The sequence below is a fragment of the Caloenas nicobarica genome, chromosome 3 (assembly GCF_036013445.1).
Source record: "Caloenas nicobarica isolate bCalNic1 chromosome 3, bCalNic1.hap1, whole genome shotgun sequence".
Taxonomy (NCBI): Eukaryota; Metazoa; Chordata; class Aves; order Columbiformes; family Columbidae; genus Caloenas; species Caloenas nicobarica.
The window spans coordinates 60,340,833-60,362,760 of NC_088247.1; the positions used below are offsets into that span (position 1 = coordinate 60,340,833).

At 40.1% G+C, this 21,928-nt stretch overlaps 2 protein-coding genes across 4 annotated transcripts in view; both read right to left on the reverse strand.

Annotated features, from left to right (window-relative positions):
* Positions 1–495: 495 nt before the first annotated feature.
* On the reverse strand, positions 496–10,620 carry ALDH8A1 (aldehyde dehydrogenase 8 family member A1). 3 transcript variants are annotated; one of them, XM_065632279.1, is made up of 7 exons: positions 10,483–10,620; positions 6,380–6,527; positions 5,839–5,994; positions 4,298–4,447; positions 3,382–3,638; positions 2,386–2,547; positions 496–948 (listed from the first exon to the last, which is right to left on the reverse strand). In XM_065632279.1, the coding sequence occupies exons 1-7, from the start codon at positions 10,618–10,620 to the stop codon at positions 496–498; spliced, it is 1,464 nt and encodes a 487-aa protein (XP_065488351.1). The 3 variants fall into 3 exon arrangements, with proteins under 3 accessions (XP_065488351.1, XP_065488353.1, XP_065488354.1); XM_065632281.1 differs by lacking the exon at positions 4,298–4,447; XM_065632282.1 differs by lacking the exon at positions 2,386–2,547.
* Positions 10,621–11,693: 1,073 nt separating this feature from the next.
* Positions 11,694–21,928, reverse strand: part of HBS1L (HBS1 like translational GTPase) — a 61,842-nt gene continuing 51,607 nt past the window's right edge. Inside the window, exons 13-18 of the mRNA XM_065631767.1 lie at positions 19,043–19,147; positions 16,969–17,059; positions 15,262–15,370; positions 14,549–14,649; positions 13,456–13,600; positions 11,694–12,362 (exon numbers count right to left, since the gene is read on the reverse strand). Of these exons, the coding sequence (XP_065487839.1) occupies positions 12,351–12,362; positions 13,456–13,600; positions 14,549–14,649; positions 15,262–15,370; positions 16,969–17,059; positions 19,043–19,147 (563 nt within the window). The 3' untranslated portion in view covers positions 11,694–12,350. The remainder of the gene's footprint in view (positions 12,363–13,455; positions 13,601–14,548; positions 14,650–15,261; positions 15,371–16,968; positions 17,060–19,042; positions 19,148–21,928) is intronic.

Consider the following 21,928-nt stretch of genomic DNA (forward strand, 5'->3'; position numbering starts at 1 on the left):
TTTAGTGTGCTGTAGTATTAGTCCTCGTCTGACATCAGAGAAGTGCAATATGGATTGGTAGATGGAAGGCACTGCTGAGAGTGGAAATGGGCTGACTCTGATCACAATACTAGCCTCACAAGGTGCTTGCCACTTTGTCCCTCAAGGTAATTCACCAACCACAGGTACAGCCACAGATCATCCTTTCTCTGATCTGCCTTAGAGGGAGAGATTTTTGAGACAGGAATACTCAAAAAAGCTTTAGGATCCATCTGATAAGCAAGTCATCTGGCTTGGGCTGGGTTGATTGTGGAGTCATCACTGATCTTCTCATTTAACAGGCAAGGTCGAATTCAACATTAGTGTTTGAGATTACTATTTTTAGCTGTCATTGATACTACTTGACCAAAGTTCAAGAAAATGATAGCCCAAATAGCAGTCTGTGTTCCAGAAAGCCATTTACAGTAACGCAAACTGCCGTCATTTGTTTTACCCTAATATACTTGTGTTAACATGTCAGTGCTTTATTGTGATGGTTTTCACCTCAGTGAAGAACTCGTAGGAATCCTTTGCTCCCTCCCTTCCTATGCCTGAGGCTTTCATCCCACCAAATGGCAAGTTCAGATCTCTAACAAGCCAGCAGTTGGTCCACACCAATCCAGACTGTAGTCTTTGTGCCACCCGATGAACACGTCCCACGTTGCTGGACCACACAGTAGCTGCCAAACCATATTTCACACTGTTGGCTCTTTCGATCACTTCTTCTTCTGTATCAAATGCTACCACACATGTCACAGGACCGAAGATCTCTTCTTGCATGCAACAAGATTCATCCTTGACTTCGACAATAACTGTGGGCAACATGAAGTAGCCTTTCTGGTTGCCAGGTGGGAGAGTCAAGGAATCCACTCCCTCTCCACAGAGTACTCTGGCTCCTTCAGCTTGGGCTTTCTTGACATAGCTCCTTACCTGGGGAAAGAGCAGAAAAACATCACTGTTAAAGGACATCAAATCCTGAGGATTCACCTCTCCAGTCTGGACACATCATCAGGAGCCCCTGAATATCTCCAACTGGATCGTGTTGCCTTTACTTCCCTCCTAACAACAGAGGGTCATTCGCTAGATTTTGTTATGTTTCTGTAAAAGTAAGGTTGGGTATTTCTTGCTGTAAAACAATTATTCTCTCCCTTCAAACACTTACTAGCCTAGCAGGCAACACCGCTGGCCCTTCTCGCTAAGTATTCTCAAAAGGGTAGGGCCTCTATGAAAACACAAGTGGTCCCAGAGCCTCCCTCTCTTCTTCCAGGAGCTTGGGCAGTTTGCCATGTGTTCCATGCCACAATTCACTCATTTACTTCAAGGGATTAGTAATATTTTCCTACCTCACAGGCAGGCTTGTTAAATGTTTACATGCCACTAGGATGATGAAGCCATGAATGCTATAGAAAATCTCATCAATAAATAATTAAAGCTGTTTCCATGGCCGTTGCCATCATATGCTACCTTGAGCACACAGGATATGCTATCGATCTGCTTCTGCTGTTCTGAAATCATTGACTGGTTTCTTTCCCTATAGAAACACCACAGAGATACCATCAGGCTTCTTTCTCTTTTAACCACCTTGATAGGTTAGAGCCGGGAAGTCCTCTGTGGTGCCACAGACTGAGGACCTCAGGAAGTGGGTGATTCTACCACTCTGCTTCAGAACAGGCCTGAAGAACCTGCTGAGGCATCAGGAAACCTGACAAAGGTCTGGCTTTCTCTCTCACTCTGTGGTTTGCAGTCTGCTTCTTGCTCACGCTGACTGTGTCAGATAGCTCTGGCATGGGAGCACCTGCTCTCCTCTACTCTGTCTGACATCATAAAAATTCATTTCATATAAGCCACTAAAGCAGACTGTGTTTAACTGTGCACTATCTCAGCTGCCCCCCACATATATGTAACTCCAAATTACTGCAAGCAGTCCTAAGTAACTGTGTGCTTGTATTCCCCAGAATTTGCCAGAGTGATATAAAAGACTTACCTTGTTAACTGCCTTATTAGGCAAATAAGTGATCTTAGCAAATGCAATATTAAAATCCATGAAGATGTTGCTGAACTCTAAGATTGGTTAGTACAAATTCAGGATTTAGAATTAACCATTTTGAATTATTTCACTTCAAACAGTAATAAATGTTGTTTGTCATTTTAAACTATTTTCCTCGTGGAGCCAATTCTTCCAGAGAAATCACGAAATACCAGGCCAAAGGCAACAGAAAGCTTATCAAAAAGATACCTCGTAATGGCTTTGGATCATCATCCCTCAGAGTTAATCTTGGAGAGGACACGGTCCTTTCCATACACCTCTGAAATCACCTTTCATAGCCCTCTAAAAGATGAGATCAGGTGAACTCCATGTAACATCACCTTTTCTAGATGCTCTTTACTTATTAGTGCTCCCATGTTGACTGCAGGATCTGAAGGGTTCCCAACCTTCCACTTCTTAGCCTCTGCCACAAACTTCTTCAAGAACTCACTGTATATGCCCCTCTGAACAAAAATCCTGGAGGTGCAGAGACAGATCTCACCCTACCAGGGAGGGGAAATGAAAAAAAAAAAAAAAAAAAAAATAAAGCAAACAATATCAGTTTGTACTTAATTGTGCTATTGATAGGTACTAGGAGTCACATCCCACAAAAAGACTCGTGTTGCAACATCCTCAAGAGAGCAAATTACACCAACACTGCAAAGTAGGATTTTTCCCAGATTAAAAAGGAAAACAGAAACAAAATACAAAACCACAATAACAGAGTTGTACAGCCACTAATGCAAGTAAATTTGATTTCTCATTGATTACATGTTGTCTCCTCTAACATTGCTCATAGGAAACACTAATTTCAATCTGAATGATCTGTCTTCATTTAGTGAAAATCCCTTTCTGATACCAAGCTATTTTTCTGAACATTTGCCCTAGTACTGTTCACTGGCTTTGGTGATCTCTCCTGAGGGTGGTGGTAAGGGAATAGGAGCTTTGACAGAATTTTGTGAGAAGCCTCCTAATTTAATTCCAGCAAGTCAGCAAGCTTCCCACTTACTCAGAGGCTGGGATTTAAAGCAGCTGTTTCCTGGGGAGAATAAGCAATATATCTGTTTTGATAGGGATAATGACACCTGTTTATCTTCTGATGGAGAGCACGAAAACCAGCCCTTTATTATTTTGTTTCGCTGGTTGTGGAATAACGAACCCTTTTTTGTATTTTTCTACTAAGGGTTTGCTCACAGCACAGAATCTTGGAACAGACCTCGACAATGTAGGATTTGGATCCAAAGGCATGTGCCTATGCATGGACACACTCATGCTCTCATACACATGCACACCTCCTGCTGCAAACAGGCTTTACACACCACAGAGATGGGAGGCACCTGGTTGGCAAAGCTGGACCTCAGGGTCGTGGGGATGCATTGGCTCAAGTCAGCATCATCAAAGACGATGGCAGGGTTTTTGCCTCCCAGTTCCAGCGACAGCCGCTTGCAGTGTGGGGCACTTTTCTCCATGATCCGCTGGGCCGTCATCGTGCTTCCCGTGAAGGAGATCAGAAGCACGTCAGGATGGCAGACAAGGGCTTCTCCTGCCCGGGGGCCTGTTCCGAACACTATGTTCACCACCCCGTGGGGCACCCCTGATGGGAAGAAAGGCACACAGTCGTCATACCCTTTTTCCCTTGCTTTACGGGTTTCACTTCACTGCGCTTTGTCCCTGAAGTTAGAAAGTTACCAGTAGTTCACGGGTGACAAAGATTGACCATTCACTTATGCAGGAACTAAAACACATCATGTTTAATAAGTCTGGGGAGTCATGGGTTAAAAGATAAAACCAGTTCCCCTGGTCAGTCAAGCTTGCTTGACACCCATCACCAGAGACCCAGTTTTCAGTCATTCAGGGAAGAAGCGGTTGTCCTCTGAGTTTTTCTTAATAGTGCACCAGATACAGCCACAACACAGACACCATGAGCTTGCTCTCATTCCTTTATGCCCTCATGGTTCATCTGCTGCCGCTATGGGTGTAGGACATCCTTAAGGGGAGGGCAGGAGAGGAAAAGGAGAGGACACAAGAAGAATTTTCATGAGAAGATAACGCAAAAAACACACGAAATAGCTAGGCTGGAGAGATAGGATAGTATGAGGACAAGGAGAGCTTTTCGTTCCCCAGTGCAACACTCAGCTGCAGCAAACAGTCTTTCCCAAATTCGTTGAGCACTTTCTGACTTCTGCAATGAAAAGGGTGCACAGACAAGGAGTTCCACCACATTCCCCCTCCCTAGCATGTGATGGGACTTACCTGCTTTCTCCAAGAGTTTGCACATCATCCAAGCTGTGACAGATGTCATCTCACTTGGCTTGGCAACCACAGTATTTCCACATGCAATGGCAGGAGCTATTTTCCAGGTCAACAAGTATAGTGGCAAATTCCAAGGACTGATTAAACCAGCTCCAAAGCAAAAGCACAAAAGACAGGATTTCAGTCTGTTGGGATACAAAACTCATTTCTCTAAGCTCAAGCAGTTAACACACCAGTTCAGATTTATGAAGGATATTTGGCTATGGCTTTTATTTCCAGCCAATCATACACTAAATTTACAGCTAGGAACATTTCTCATGGACAGATAACTTTAAAAGTTTTGTGTAAATAGTGCTTAAGGTGATCAACCAAACCCTCTGAATAAGTTTTGCTGCTTCTTCAGGGCAGAATCTTACATTCACAGGAAGATTTTCAGTGTTTTTCAGGATCATTAATGCAAGGTTAGCCATAACAATCACTTACATCAGCTGATCTGTGGTAATAATCTGTGTTAGCAAAGAGGAAGTTAAGCACTGTGTTAGCTCAGATCACTCTTGCTTTTCGTTTCCCAATTTTAATATTAAAAAGAGCATGCATAACATATAGTGCTTATTTTTCTTGAGAAATTTTAGCCTAACATGTGAGTGCCACAGTATCAGTGTACGAACTGCTGCTTCCACAAATTGCTGAATGATCAGAATTTTTTCAGTAATTGCCTGGGGGAATACTTTCACCTTATATATTTATAAGAAATAGTGAAAAATCATCTGTAATCTTTAGGTGTGACTGCTCAGAAAAAACATAGGATTGCTCACTGTTTGGCAGAACAGAAGCTGTGAGTGACTTTTCCTTATGAGAGTAATTTTACCAGGAATATTCATATCCTCCGCTGCTCACAAAAACTTTTAAATGAGTCCTCTAGGTTAGCCAATGTTATTTCATAAATAATTCAAGTGTGAATGTACAACATTCATATATATTTAGACAAAACACCTAATAATGGAATCATGATGACACCATTAATCATCAGCTCAGCACAGCTGCTTGATTTCCAAAGCACTGGCAGCATCTAGTGGCCGCGTTCAGCAATTCCCCAGCGAAAAGCGGTTCAGCCACCCGTGGGCACCCCACTCACAGCCTGAAATGTCTCCTTGCAAACTACTACAGCTTCTTCCCGAGAAGGCGGCGAGGAGGATCCAGCTCTCCCCGCAGGAGCAGCAGCTGGGTGCTCCTGCAATGCCTCACTGCTCCACAGCGCTGATATTTACTTACCCACACAGACACACATGTACAAACACAGGAGAGATTTTGAGGGTGAGAACTACCAGGTTAAACCACGTTTTTTAAGGCATATAAACGCTCTTTTTACCATGCAGTAGCACAACTGATTTTACATAATGTTGCTCATGCTTTAGCAAACTAGTCGTGTTTAGCACATGATCCATAGACAACAAACGCTTTTGGAAAATCCACTTTCTTTGTTGAGCCGCTGCTGAGGCAGAAACTCTGCCAAGCTTTTCAGCATTTTTGGAGCACCATACCAACTCCCACAGGGGCCCTCGAGGTGTAATGCACGCAGCCCATGGTTGCCATCTCGGTGCACTCTGTCGTGTGATGAAGGATGGAAGAGGCAAAGAATCGGAAGTTGTACACGGCTCGAGGGATGTCCACTGTTCTAGCAAATGTAATAGTTTTTCCTGAAACAAAACCAAGAACACTGCTGTGTAATCATGGGCAGAAACAGTGTGGTAAACTCCTCTCTGAAAGCTGATTTGCATGGTTTTTTTTCAGGTAATGTCTTTTGCTCCGTGCCCGAGTAATCCCCAGCACAGTGTAACCATAGTCAAGAACAGCAGCTCCCCTGTAGTATTGCATTCCAAATATCTAACAACTGAAGTCAACATCAGCAATTCTGAACAGCAAGAATGCCCCAGGAACCCCAAATCAGCAACTTCTGCAAAGTTCATGCACATCGACTCCAATTTGCACCAACAGCTCATACCATGCTAAAAATTTGCACGATATCATCCATTTCAGTATTCAGCAAGACACTATATTTGGGTCAGCAGTTCCAAGTTTTACCCTGATCCTTTGACTCTGCTTGTGCAAATGCTTCCAGGTCATGTTCAATCAGGTCTGCTAATTTGTTCAGGATCTGAGATCTTTCCAATGGGCTTTTTGAGGACCAAATTGGGAAGGCAGCTTTGGCAGCTTTGACAGCTGCTTCCACCTAAAAAAAGCAAAAGAGTGATGGTGAATATTAATGAAAGGCCTTAGAAAAAGTATCAGGCAATCAGTAGATGAACTTATTTTTGAGAGGCTAGTAATCCAGATCACATTGTTGGGAAGACTGTATCTCTTCAGCATTGTGACTATTGATAGCTCCTCCATTTTCATCGCAAGACACTATCCCATAACTCAGGACAGTTTCTCTTCTTGATACTCTATTTCACTGTAACTTTTGCTTTTCTTTACATTCCAGAAACTTGTGGGCAGCTCTCCAGGCCTGGAGGAAATGCCAGGCTGGTCAACCGGCAGCAGCAAGTGCCACTGGCCAAACCTGTGCAGAATCTTGTTTCTCATGTGTGAAAGTACAACAGTCTCCCAGAGCGAATTCAGCCTCAGTCTAAACGTTGACAGTCAATGCAACATGGGACTTCAGCCACGCCGGGCAGTGATGAAAGTCAGGACTTGAGGAAGGAGCGAACTGTATGCCCCACTAGCCTTTGATTTCCTCTTGCCTTTCCCCCAGCTGGTTCTAGCATGGACTGAGAATATATTTACAGAATAGACAGAGAAAATTTTTAATCTTACCTGATCACAGCTAGAAACTCATTAATGCACTCACGTTAAAAAAAAAATAGCTTGTTCCTGAAACTCTTGGGGTCTATTCAGTTCTCTCATCAGATACCTAAATAGCTCTACAGATATTAAAGTTCATTATATGCATTTTATATAGATGCATACCAGTCTTGTCAGTATTTTGCCTGAGATGTACATAAGTAATGCGTGGTCCTTCAGCCTGACCTTTCTGAATAGTGGCAGAATACCAGCACTTTTCTGAGACAGACTAGGTTTCAAAGGATTAAAATTCACCAAAAAGTGCTGTCTTCCATCAAACATTTCCTCTGGGATCTTACATGAAAATTACTTGCATCTATTGATTTATAAGCACTTCCTTCTCCGTGTTGTTTACCAGTCTAAAAATGTTTACTAACATCCTTCCATGTTTTAATTTACTGCCCTGTTTCCGAATTTTTGCTTCCCATGTATCACTTCTTAACTGCTTCCAATGTCTAACATATGCATCATGGTCGGCTTTTAGCAAAAGCTATATTAGTTGGTTTCCCAGCATTTTTCCTCCTAAATTTCTTCAGCTTTTGGACATCTGCCCAAGTCAATAACTAGGAGGATGCTGATGTAAGATCAATCAGATAATTCCGACCCCTCCTAGTGTTGCCACATTGCTGGTTCCCATGAATCTGCTGAAGACTCATCAATTGCACAAAACTGAGTTCCAAATTTGTTCCTTCAGATCATGATGGCTGCTATAAAAAACATCACAAAATAACTTATAGGGGGTCCAATTATATTTTACTAAGGAAGGCACAAAAGTTCCAACTCACACGAGGTCACATGGATCACTGGCCAAGCTTTGACTCCTTCAACTCTAGTTCAACAACCTCCTGCCCAGGTGCCGACGGCAGCTGTCGGCCACCGAACTGCTGGAGCGGGGCCACAGCAGCCCTGGGAAGGGGGAACTGCAGCACCTTGAGCCAGTCGGGGCGGGGTGGCACGCCACCCTGAAAAGGGTCACCCTCTGCAAAACTATCCCACCCTTACTGCTTATCTTGTCCTCCTACCCTCCTGTCATTAGGTGCCATTGTGGTGCTGCTTCTTGTCTGTCCTGTCCTCTGTGGCCTTTTCCACAAGGTGCTGCCTGTATCAAGAGAGGGCTGGTGTGCAGTTACGGCTATCTGCATTTTCAACCCTCCAGTGGGTTTAGAAGAAGGAAGGTGTCGCATTTTCACAGATGGCAGAGAAGAAAAATCAGCAAAGGAAGGCAAGAAGTGGCAGTAGATTGATCTAAAAAAAGCAAAAGGAAAAAAAGGAGAGAGATTTGTACAGAAGTAAGACTGTACAAAGGTTAAACAGGTACTTAGTTTGACTAGCAAAAAGCAGCAAAGTCGAGCCATAAAGAAAACACACATAAGAGTTCAACTGTGAACTCGTGTGTCTGCAACACTTCCTTCTGCTTTCCTCTTCTGCACAAAACAGACACAGAGAAAGAACACACAATCCACAACTATTGTAAAAGGTTGATACCAAAGTACCCCAAACTGCGCTCGGGACATGATATTTGCTTTCCCAGTGGATGATGCACAGGATCAAGGTTCTTTAGAGAGAGACTTTTTTTAAGGAGATCTTTGCCGGGACTAATTAGCCCTCACCAGCCTGTCCTTTGGGGTTACAGGGCACCTGTTCAGCGTGCTTTGGTGCTGCTATTTGGAATTTCAGACATCTAGCAAGGAGGCAAATTAACCCCTGAACAACATTCAATGTTTTTGGCAGAAACTGGCTGAAATGGCCCCTTCAGCTGACCTGATGTTAAATTCCAGGGTCAGCAACAGATTTGCAGTCCATCTCTGTTTTGCCTTCTAATCCTCCATTAAAATTAACAAGAAAAAATCCAACAGGACTGTGAGCCTTGCTAGAAACCAGCATCCCAAGTTCTTTGTTGAACCTGAGTCTAGATGCTTATTTTGAAATCTCCAGATATCCTCTAAGTAGTATGTGATTGCATTTTCTCCTGTAGCCTATTCCATCAGTCCTCAGCAGATAACAGCTCTGCAGATCCCAGTCTTCTTTTATAGTTGTCTAAAGGCAGAAACACTTGTTGACTTTATGGCTATTTTAACTGGGTTCCCACTACTACACACAACCACTAGCTCAGAAAGGCGACAGAAAAAAAGCCATTGCTCTTAACATATATTTGAACTATAGCTCCAGAATGGCCAGCAGCCTTTTTCTGTTAGGCTGCTCTGGCTTTCTCACATCTCTCTGGTTTTAATGATTTTGCAAATGAATGAACAGGAAGATCTGCACCTGCACATCAAAGAGAAGTCTTTTCAGGTATAATTAGGGTTGAAATAAACTTACACAGATGTATTCTAGCAAACCAAATCTGTTACACTTTAACCATTGGTCATCAGAATCTAGCAAATATTTACCCAGTTGAAATTACAGTGCAAAGGTTTCTGCTGAGAGAGGCAAAGAGAAAAGATGTCAACAGGACTGAAAAGCGAGCGAAGGAAACAGCTACACATAGTAGCAGTTTGTTTTAAAAACCATTTTGAAAATGAAAATATGCTACTTGTCAATATTTTCCAAGCCCTTCACTTTATCCAGGCTTTTCCAGTCATTTCTCACCTCAGTAAATCTGAAACACACACTGTCAGACACACACCTGCAGGTCTCTTATAAAGTAGCATCCGTGAAACTGCAGCTCCACAGATGAACATCACATTGCCAATCCACATCTGAACACATATATGGTACCAGGAGATGTTCATCACACTAGAGAGCACAGCACTAGGAAACATTACGCTGATGCAGAGGACAGGCTGCATTTTAAGGAATTGTACACTCATCGCAGCCACTTCATCAGCTCCACTTCATATCCAGCTGCTAATATCAAAACCAGAGAGGTCTGGAAGCTCTCTACCATACTTCAGGGAAGAGCCAGTAAGCCAAAAATCCTTTTAAATGACAACTGCAAATCATCAAGACACTAAGAAAGAACACATTTAGTTTTACACAGTGCCTCTAAGTTTATTTACAGATCAATAAACCTTTTTCTTTCTTCCAGATTGTTTATACTTACTGCCAGTCTGAGCATTATTGTTAACTTATGTACAAGACACCTCCCACGGCAGCTGAAGTTTTTGATTTACACCAGCCTGGGATCCAGCCTGTAACTTTCTAACAGCAAAATGTAAAAAACCACTATTTGTTGCCACAGCAATAAATTACAGAGTGGTACAATGCAGTCTAGCACTAACTCATTTAAGCATGAAAGTCTTTGGTGTTTTTCTGTTCTCTCATCTTCAGCCTCTCCCATCCAAAATACTAATGTTATGTGCATTTAATGTTTTCACTTCTTTGTGCATTTGGATAGTACTCACCTCTTCTTTGCCACTGTCTGGCACCCTGCAATAGACATCTCCAGTGGATGGATTATAGGAGTCTATATAGGAGGAACAAGGAACAAATTTCCCAGCTATAAAGTTTTCTAGCACCAAGAGAGCCTTTGAGTGAGCCATCGTTAGCCGCTTGCTTCATCTGGGATTTTTGTTTCTACATGTGTTTGGATTGGTGGTTCTGTATGTATTTGCACAGCGAGTCTGAACTCCTCCCCCTCTCTCTCCCTCTTCCCTGCACCGCTCACTCAAGAGTGGGAATGAACCCTGGCAACAACAGCAGGAAAAAAAAGGGGAAAAAACCAAAACCACCAAACAAACAAAAAAACACCACCACCACAAAACCCAGAACCTGTTTCTGTGACATTTGGTTCTCTCCCAGGAGCTGAAGCAGGGAGGCAGGAGCTGCTGTTAGGAAACAGCTCTTCTCTGTCTATAGGAAATAAAATACTGAAGAAGGGGAGAAAAATAATGGTTTGACAGGGAAATTTTTCCCTCTGCCAGTTTTTCCAGCTCAATTCTGAAGACAGACATTTTGCAACAACCACACAAAATAATTTAAGACCCAAACACCTCGCCAGGGACCTGCTCCTCACCATCAATAGACACAGAAATGACACTTGGACTGGCATGTCTGCAGCTCACGTTTACTGCTCTGTCATCGTAACACTTTTCCTTGCACAATAGTCCCTTCCCGACACTAACCGTGGTCACAGCAGAGTTGTCTCCACCCCACACTCGCATATGGGTCCTAGAACACCCGAGGTCATCTCACACTTCCTATTAAATAAAAATCCTCCAAGCTGTAGTAAAGTGTGCCTGTCCTGAGCTTATGCTGGAGGTGGCAGAAGAAAACCGCTTTTCAACCAGGTGGTTTCACCTGCCCTATTACTGAAAAGCGGGAAGGAGTTCCAGGCTTGAGTAAGCACAACAATCTGGCTTTAGCAGACATCCCAAGATTAAACTGCCAGCTTCTGTTCAGAAGAGCACTGTCTGGATGAAACAGATGTGTATGTGCGGTAGCCGCACTGAATAATGTGAGAAAACTGAAATTATTTCCACAGAAAGATAAGTCACATGCCAGTTTCGTATTCTAACCCGTAAGTTTACTCTGAAACTTCTCAGTTACGGAAAGTAAAGAATGATTTATTACAATTTAGAAGTGTTTAAATAACCAAATATGAAGGAGACAAAAATAATGCTCAGACAAAATTATTTTATTATTCTTACAGTTTAAAAAATAAAATTAGCCAATGTTGGCACAGCTTCCACTACACAGCAAAAGAAAACTTCCTTTTTTTAAATATATTTGGGGACAGGGAAAACAATCCTGGAATAATACTATGCCATTCTCCTGGAACCAAAGTAAATAGTTCTTTTTTTTTCCCCTGAATATGCATTCAACTCAAACCTAAAAATATATTAGACCAATAAAATTACTTTACTGATTTAATGTGCAGCAAAAAAGCAAATCAAAGAAAATATGTAAACAATTTATGTCTGGAAGTACGGAGTTTGTTTCGTGATGATGCAACACCTTTTTCTCTAATTCAACTTTCTAAGATATTTCCATCAAGCTCCCTAAGGGCTAAATTCCACATGGAGAAACACATGAGATTCTTGAGCTCGAGAAGTGCAACGTTAGCAGTTCCTTGTCAGTTGGCATCTTGTTCTGCAGTGGGAGAGGCTGATGAAGGGCTCCCCAGATGTCTCACACAATTGAACTTTTGTCATCATCTTCTTCTCCCCACTTAATTGCACTTGTTCCTTCAATTGAAGTAACTGGGTTCTTAAACAGAAGCTTAGATATCTGGTTGCATTTTGGCTGGACGGTCTAAGTTCTGGCACCATTGTCATTCTTTAATCTAAAAATACATGCAAATGGAAAAAAACCCACAAGCCTATGGTGAAAAATGAAGTACTAAATGTAAAACAATCACAGCTTTTTTCAACATGATATAGTTTGCTGTGGAAAAAATAATTCCTTTTGCTCTGAAATTCTCCAGAACAAGATCGCAAGTACTAAATAGTAATTCTCAAATAACAAAGAGCTATTTAGTCCCCAATTCTATAAACATTGGGCATCGTAGATCTAAATAGGACACCATTCACTTCAAGGTAAATTTAGTGAAAGACAAAAGCAAGATTAAAGCCCTCATTCTGGATCCAGACAGATAGTTAAGAGCATTAAAGCTCCAAAGGCCCAGAGCCTCTGACGGTCCTAGCACATCATTCCTACACACACAGGGAGAAGCCAGAAATTCTTCACACTCTAGTTCCAAGTTTTGACATTGAATGACTCAGCTTTAAGTCTCAGTACTAGAACTTGGTTAATGTGACTAAACTGCTCTCCCTCAGGCCTAAAAGTAGAACTTAAATTATAATTCAAAACTCAGAGCATGATTTTTTTGAAGTGATAGATAGAGGAACATACATATTTTTTTCTCCTAATAAGAGGCAAAACATTATATTCAGCCCCATAGCCTTTGCTTCCTCTCACACAGAATCAGAAAACGTCTACAGGCATCAGTGAGAATCAAATGTACAATTCTTTTTAATACTAACATAAAAATATCTGGGACCCAAACTAGCCACAGTAAAAATGGCCAACGCTTCTTATTTACAAACTACTTCCAATATATTTATGTAGGCAAATAGATTTCAGAAAGACTGATGCATGTTAAAATATTGAAGGGTTATTTTTTAATTTGGGAGAGAGGGAAAAAATGCACAACATTAAAAAATTCTAACCAGAGTAATTTTTGCTCCTGATAAATTGAACAGAACACGGCAAGTTTTCCTTATGTCTTCATGAAGTACTGACTCTTTTTCAGCAGAATAAATTAACTTCTTAGGCCAAAGCGTGTTAAACAGATCTTAACCATAAAAACTAAATGCTACGTGAAAGTTAACACCATTCCTTTACAGTACAGAAAGTCCATTACAAAAATGCCATACCTCTGTGACAACTCCTGCAGCAATAGTGGAACCACCGTAGCGTAACATAAACCTCCCAAGCTCTTTAAAATCTTTATACAACTCTAGAGCAACAGGTCTTTGAGTTTGTAGTTCTATTAGAGCATTCTGCCCTTTAGTCAAGAACCTGCAGGTAAATAAGCAGAAAACTCTATTATAAATATATGATAGTGTAAATTAAAAAGAGAACAGTGAACAAATGGAAAAAAAAAATCAACTTAAAAAGGCCAAAGTATAATGATCAAGCTTGATTTCAAGTATAAGCTAAGCCACCAGACTGAAAACTCATTTGCCTGCAGCACACCTCTTAAAAAGGCATCTGAGTTTTCTTTAAAAACTTCTAGAGAAGGGCATCCACCGTAACACTTAGAAAATTGCTTTGAAGTTAATTATCTCATTAAAACCCGCTTTTTCAGGCCTAGTAGAAAACAAGTCTTGTTTTAAACCCAACGCCTAAAGAACCAATTCACTGCTCTGCAGAAGTAATGATTTTTCTTCCCATTACCTTTCAGCAAGAGTTTCAACCATGCAATTCTGGAAAGGGATTATTCTGATAATGTTGAATGTATCGAACAACATTTCTACCCAAATACAGCTTTAAATATCTAAAGTAATGTTCCCACAGTTTAACTTGTATGGGAAGACTCCCTAAATCTATTTTTCTCTGACATACTGTCTAGAAGAGTTTATTTTAGACAGTAAACCACTTCCAGAATTATACCAAGGATACCATGCTATTACAGGAAGAAAAGAGATAATGTAAAAAAAAAAAAATATATTTTTTTATATATATATAAAAATATAAATCCTTTGAGTGCAGTGATCTAGGATTCACTCCCAATTCTGCAAGTGAACTTAGGCAAATCACTTTGCTTCGCAGGTGCCCAGCATTTATCAAGTGGGAAGGCAGTTTTTCACTTTGTAAAGCACTCTGAAATCTACACATCAAACCAACTTAAACAATGAAAGCATGTTCTTATACTACTGTTTCATAATAGAACCTACTTGATATACCATACATTAATCAAAAATCAGCCCATTTCTTGAGCAATTATTAACTATTCAAAACACTTACTTAGGTTTTTTCTTTGTCACTTCACCAGTGCTTTTGTGTAGGACACTCAACAGTCTTCTGATAGTCGCAGGTTCACTTACGGTTTGATAGTGTAACAGCACCTAAAATATTTTTTTCAGTTATTAAACATTCTACAATAATCAGAAATCCTATGTGTTAATACTTGAAAACACTGACTTCTTTTAAGACCGATTTTTTAAGCAAATGTTTATAAAACTTCTCTCACAGGAGTATCTGCCTCATATTCAGAAACTGTTCCTTGTTCCTAAACTGTGATCTCTACAGATAGGACACAAAGGTCATATATTAATTCACCATAAATACATTTGTCATTCTTAAGTGTTTCACTTTTGCCAGGTCAGTGCAGTTCTGTAGCATGAACTGATATTTTATTTATTTTAAAAGGTTATCTTACAGCTAAATGCATCTTTATACTCCTGCAAAGCATGAGCTATCTAAAGGACAGCCTAGCTTGACCGTGGTGGGAATGTCCTCTGAAACAGCTCAGATACATATTAAAAGCCAGCAAGAATATGCATAAGCAGCCACAATAGCCCTTTACATCCTGTTCAAACTAGAGAAGAATCTGTTTCCTCTAGAGGGACAGAGCCACTTCTGGATGCTAAGTATCTCTCATATTGGGGGGGTTGGACATGTAGAGGAAAAGCCTTGAGCAACCTGCAATGAACACAAGAACTTTCACAAAGACTTACAGGGAATCCTTTAGTGATTGGAACCTCAATATTGAAGATGAGAATCCGAGCTCTGAAACGAGTGCAAACTTTAATGGGCTCCTTAGGATCACAAAACACACAGCCAACACTACAAGAGAGGGGAACAATAAACACTGATATATATCTTGACATATAAAAGTTAATCGCCGCACTGGAAAAAGACAAATATTTAAGACAAGCAAAGCAAAGACAACACCACCGTAATATAATGGGGGGGGGGGGGGGGGGGAAACAGGAACACTATATTAAAACCTATAACAAAATTAATTCCTAGACAATGTCTACAGTATTTTGTGGGCATGCATGAAAAGGTCTGTCTAGTTCAGTGAACAATTAACGTCCATTGCTAATCGGTTTCTAAAAACGTCACTGTTTCCTGTGCGTAGGTATTTTGAAGAATTAAGACTTTCATTCAGAGATTAATTGTTCCAGATCAATAGCATAAAGTACTGCTGGGTGCCCAAAATTGCAGTGCTGGTGCCTGTAACTCAACTACTTTGTGGATAAAAGAACATCACGATCAGGACTCTCAAAACTTACGCTCAGCAGCACTCATTTCCAAAAAACTCCATATGGAGTCACAAGAAAGCTCATTACAAGTCAGTAAAGCAGACTAGACACAGCTTTTTCACAGTGGCTAGTTTTAGCCATCTAAAATGAAAGGAAAATTAATCCCACCAAAAAACATGACTGAAGAGAACAAACTGCGTGATTAAACGTATACATCGGATGTAATCAGATTTCATCAATATCAAGGACTTCAAACTTTGCACCTTTCCTTGACAAATCTAACATATCTCCAAAAGATGAATGACATCAAAGTAACAAATTGACTCAAGCCTTCATGCAACAAGTAGAACAAGATTTTTTCCCCTCTCCATTTACCACAGAGCATCACACCCCATTATGAAATGGCAGTACAGAAAATCCTGTACTTTTCTCTTAAAAGCAGAGCGTAAATTGGCAAAACTATTAATTCAAGGAGTTTTTCAAACGGTAGCTTGAAAGTTTGCTCTCTGAAGTCCAACTGGAATGTGAAAAAGCTGAACAAAGTATGGATCCAATTTTCTAGCCTGAGCAACAACTGACACTTATGTAAAAGTCTGAGGCTAAGGCTTAGCATGAAACCTATAGACTGAAATAGACACAGATATGTGCTGTATCTCACTGAATGTATCAGACCCCTCCAAAAAAGGGTCAGCAAAACATTTACCAAAACATTACAAACATCTAAATGTGTTAAATAAACAGTTTCTATCAATTCTACTTGTCCACGTTTACTTATTGGTACACAACTGCAGTTGTTTGGAGGTGTTTTGTTAGAATGATTTATGATTCGATAAGCTCTTCAAAAATCTTTTGTTTTATTTAGCGATAAGGATTGACTTAATTTGTCTATTAAAATGTCCAAGGACAAGTCTTAAAGAAAAAGGCTCTGAAGTTACCAGTGTCAGCACCAGGGCAAAGTATGAAGACTAACAGTGTTCTTCTGAGGTTGCCGTTGCACATGCAGCAGATGTTTCCAACGTTTGTACATGCACGCCAGGTGATATGCATCATTTTGGTTTTAAATATCCTGGTAGCCACATCATTCTTCAAGTAAACCGCTGATTGTTAAGTGTAATAGTTATAAAGCTTTTCATTAAAAACAAACCGTTACTTAGACTGAAACCCAGTTTTGCTCACTTGATTTTGATGATATCCATGCCGGTCAAAGTGAGACTAACATGATCTCCTGCTGCAGCCCAATCAACTGGTTCATCGTGCAGTGTGATTCCTGGAAATGAGTAAGAACAGAACCTCTCAGTGAAGTACCTAGGTTCTGAGCTACAAACAAACAGCTCTGTTTGGGCCATTTGTGCTTCATCAACCATTACTCATCAATTTTCAGAATGAATGGGTTGAGAGTAAAAGCTTTTTAACTGAGAAGACTGAGGAAGCTTTTTTTCCCCTCGGTGAGGACTCTTCTCTCACCCCACCCTGCACAATAACATGGCCTTATTTAAGCCAGCGGAGAGGACCTGGCACTTGTCACACAAGCGCAGATGACGCAGTCCTGAAAACGCCGTAGTACTGATATCTCTGATTCTGCCCCACCCATCCTTTCAGGCACATGCACACCCTAGACCGCATCTTTCATATACTTTAATGGTACTATGTCAACTTTCATTTACCTTAAGTGGGTTTGCTGACTCTTTCATAAAAAAGCGTAACCGATGCCTTTCGTTCACGACATCACGTCTATTAGAAAGCATCTTTAAAAATAATTTTATTCTGATTGCGAAGTATTTTAATTGCTTTAAAAGATAATCTGGCTGGTGGGTGAGGACAAAAATAATTGCTCCTGACTTAACATTCTGAGGTTTCTGGTAGACACCATGAAGGAAGAAAAATCCCCGCTTTTTATAAATACTGCATACATTTGTACAATCTAGTTCTATTTCACTACAAATCTGCAAATCTGTTCCCAAAACCACTTGTCAAAAACATGCCAGAAACCATCACTCAACTACGAGCACGTTAAGTATTGTTTTTGAAGCAGTGTTGAAAATTATTTCACAGGTATGTGTCGTTCTCACAGAATAAGGGAAACTCAGCCTCTTTAAATGAAAAAGTGGAATCCTAATGTGCACACTACCTTTTGTAAATATTGTATGATAGATCAATTATCTCTTCTTTACATTAAATAGAAATAATACTCTCAACCTTTACCCACATTTCAACCATACAAGAGGCAGTACAAAAGAAAAATCACAGAATTGTACCACTGGGGATGCTCTGACACAATACATCTTTTTCCATGCTCCTTCCTGCGCTCCCAAAGCAGAGAAGCGCCTACAGTGACCTGACACCCACAGTCATCCATGTCATTGTAACACTCCTGTGCATGCGAACAATGTGAATAAACCCACATGAACTGGCACACTGCAGAGTTTCCCACACCAGCACTGAACGGGCGAGTTCTGGAACAGAACGGGACAGTCGAACCAGCACATTACTGAGTTCAGGCTAAACAGTTAGATACAGGAACCATTTACTTTGAGGGCTTATTTTTTTATTCCTTGGTCAATGTAGGAAAATCATAATTTTATCTTTCTGTTTGCGCACAAAACAGACAACTCTGCAGTACCAAACCAGCAATCTTAATCAAACAGCCAAGTATTTAATGTCTTGACCTAGCTATTCCTCTTCTCAGAAATCAAATGTACTGAAATTTAAATCCAATTTTCTTCTCTTTTGTCACTGCTCAACACAGTTATATCCTGACAGTTTCTATATTATGAAAGGATCAGTGACAAATCTCAAGAACATCAGATAGCAGAGACTTAATTCTCAAGCTTTTTCACATCTAATTCATAAGATTCATTTCTAAAGGTTGTTCAACATCCTCACACTTCCTAACAGCAGTAACACTCCACAGCAGAGCTGAATAGTAATGAATTCTGTACTGCACATTTTTATAGACACTGCTGGAATTCAGATGTTTTTACAGGTTCTTCATAAAGCAATGTCAAAAATCATGAGGCTGTAACATTTGGAATATCTGATATAGTAAAAAAAGGTAAAAAAAGAGGCAAGATTTCACATACTCTTCATAGACATATTTATACAGACACACAGTCACATCTAAAGAAATTCGTTTTATGCTTTCACATTTTATGTTTGACAGTTAGTATCAGTTTGACAGTCTGTTACCATTTCAGTAACTGCTTCTAGCCCAATATTGACCTGAAAGTAAACACACTTCTGAAGACTGTACCTTTTGCAGTGCAAGTTTCATTAGGAGGCATGGCCAAAAGTCGTTCTCCAACTTGAATATAACCTGCTTCTATTTTACCAGTCACACAAAATCCTGATCCTTGGTCTGTAATAAATACAGTAACAATTTCAAAAAACTTCATAATAAGGTCAACTTCCCATCACAAGTTAGACCTTTAGCACTGCATAGATAAGTTTTTAATATAATGAAGACAGTTTTCCCCCCCTCCCAGCAGAGTGTTCAGTACTTGCAAGTTAGCAGCTGTGCATCATAATGAAAATGAAACATTAAATTCAAAACCTCTAGATCTTATGTTTTTCAGAACTAAGGGAGAAATATCCTTCTTTAAACAAATGTAGGTATACGAAGAAATATTTTTTAATTTTTCAATATTAGATTAAGCACCTTAATTTCTAGAAATTTTATTTAATTCAGCACTTGCTCACTACAATTACAGGTAAAAAAGAAAACATACCAGACCTCTCATAAAAGTTCTCATGCATACAGGTGCAAATTCCTATGCCATTTACTGTTCAACTGAGTCAGAATCCTACAAGCTCTGTCAGTGTATTACTTTTACTCCTGGAAAGTCTAAGATTGATTCAGTCCTATTTAATATGAGGAGTTGTTATAATTGTGGATGACTTAAATATTTCTTAATAAAAGACAAGAGTTTTTCTTCTTCAATGTCCTAACACTCTGTTTATTATTTGAATGATATGTCAGTTATTTTCAATAGACGTGCTACACGTGTACATTTATGCACATACACCTTAAGAAATACCTCATCTCCTTAGCACATGTTTGCAGGTGTGCTTAAAAAGAATCCTCTGAAGTGAATCTACAATGACATTTTTGGTATCTATACAAACAACAAATATACCTTTTGCTGAACATTAGAATTCCGTGATAAGCAAGCATCTTAGTATTTTGTACGTGACATTAGATTAAAAGCTTAATTCAAAAGAGAAAGTTGACTTCAGATCTTGAGGTCACATACTACCAACTTGCTCTTTTGCATTCACCACCATTATTGATGAATGCTTCCACTTAGCTAGCAAGAAAAATATTACAGAATCACAGAATGGTTGGGGTTAGAAGGGACCTCTGGAGATCATCTAGTTCAACCCACCTGCTAAAGCAGGTTCACCCAGAGCAGATCACACAGGAGTGTGTCCAGGCAGGTTTTGAATGTCTCCAGAGAAGGAGACTCCACAGTAGTGGAGTATGCCTGCAACCTGATTTTCCTCTATTTGTTCCAGCGAATGAGATGAATGCAGACAATTAACAGATGACACAGGATGTCAAAAGAACAGAAAACTGGAGAACCAGATACTTGCTAGAAAAAGAATCCCCAAATCATGGTACAAATACCACCTCAATATGGTACACAAAAGAACCTCTGCAAGCACCTGCAGGCAACCAGAAATGTGAACTGGTTGCAGGTTCCCAGCCACAATAATGAACCTTTTTTTTTTCCCGCACAATCACCAGCTCTGGCTTGGTAAACCAGTGTGGCGTTTGATATCTCTCCCATCCTGACAGCTTCCCGCAAAGTGCCAAGTTCCTTCAGCTCCCCGTGAAATCAATGCCAGTACAAAACAGAGAGCGGGGGACAGAATCAGGGCATAAAAAAGGGCCTGATTTCTGTGTATCGCGGTACTTGTGTTCTGCCAGGACATGTTCTTTGTCCTCAGGATTTTCTAAAGCCACACGGCTTTTCTAAAGTCAGGTCAAATCATACCCTAGACAGTATTATAATATGGTAAGTGGGGATTGATGCAGCAGTGAAGAAATTCACAGAGACCTCTTGGATCAGGATATAGTTTGCCTGCAGAGAATATCAGGAGGAGAACAGCTAAAAATCAGGCTGAGGTAGATGAATCATATGTGTGGGTAACCTTAATTAAGAAAGGGGTTTTCCAAACTAAGTAGGAGAGCGCTCGGCACTCTCACTTTTTACACACTTCAGTGGACACCTCCTCCTGAGCTGGCACAGGCGCTGTGACAGAGCCAAGAACAACTGTTGCTTCATGTACTCCTACCTGCAGCTACTTCCTCTGGTGGCATCCACGTTAATTAAGTTTTGAGATCACAAGGCAGAGGAAAAAAAAAAACCCTAAAAACACCTAAAAGGCCACATTTGGTGATAAACCCTGTATATGTAAACTAAGTCCCTTCCAAAGCCATTATTTTTTGCATACTTTGGCAAAAAATCACTTTTCCACAGAATAGATGTAGTCTAAATTGCTCATTTGGTGAAACCTAGCTGAACACAAAAATGATTATTGTAACAAAAAAGTTGTGATAGTATTTTGAAAGATCTCAATCCAACACACTTTCCCACAGCTCACAAAAATAAAAAATTATGAAACTGACGGAAAGTCTCATGCAGGGTTTCAATATTTAACATTACAGCTTCAGTACCTTAAGACAGCTACCCCAGAGCATGTACAGTGTCTAGTGTGTTCTCAAAGATACATATCAAAATTGCACAAAACTTTTTTTTCCAATGGCAATCAGTATTTTACTCTGGTTTGTTTGTACTTCCCCTATAAACACCCTATATCTAAAGTAAAATTTCTTTTAAAATATTAATTTCAATAATCACATTTGATTACAAATATTTACAATATTTCAAATCACTCTGTCATTTAGTTTGCCACACTTCTCAAGGGATCTACAGAATGTTTCAAATGGGATGAGTGTTACAAACCTTATTACCTGTAAATGTAAAAGCACTTAACTGGAAAAAAAAAATCAAGTTTACCATGAAAACCTTAAGGGCTCATGGCAGTCTATTTTCTCTGGACAATGGGATTAAGAACTGGTTATAGTTACTTACTGTCTATATCTCTGTTAGTGCTAGGGAATAACTAGCTGCCT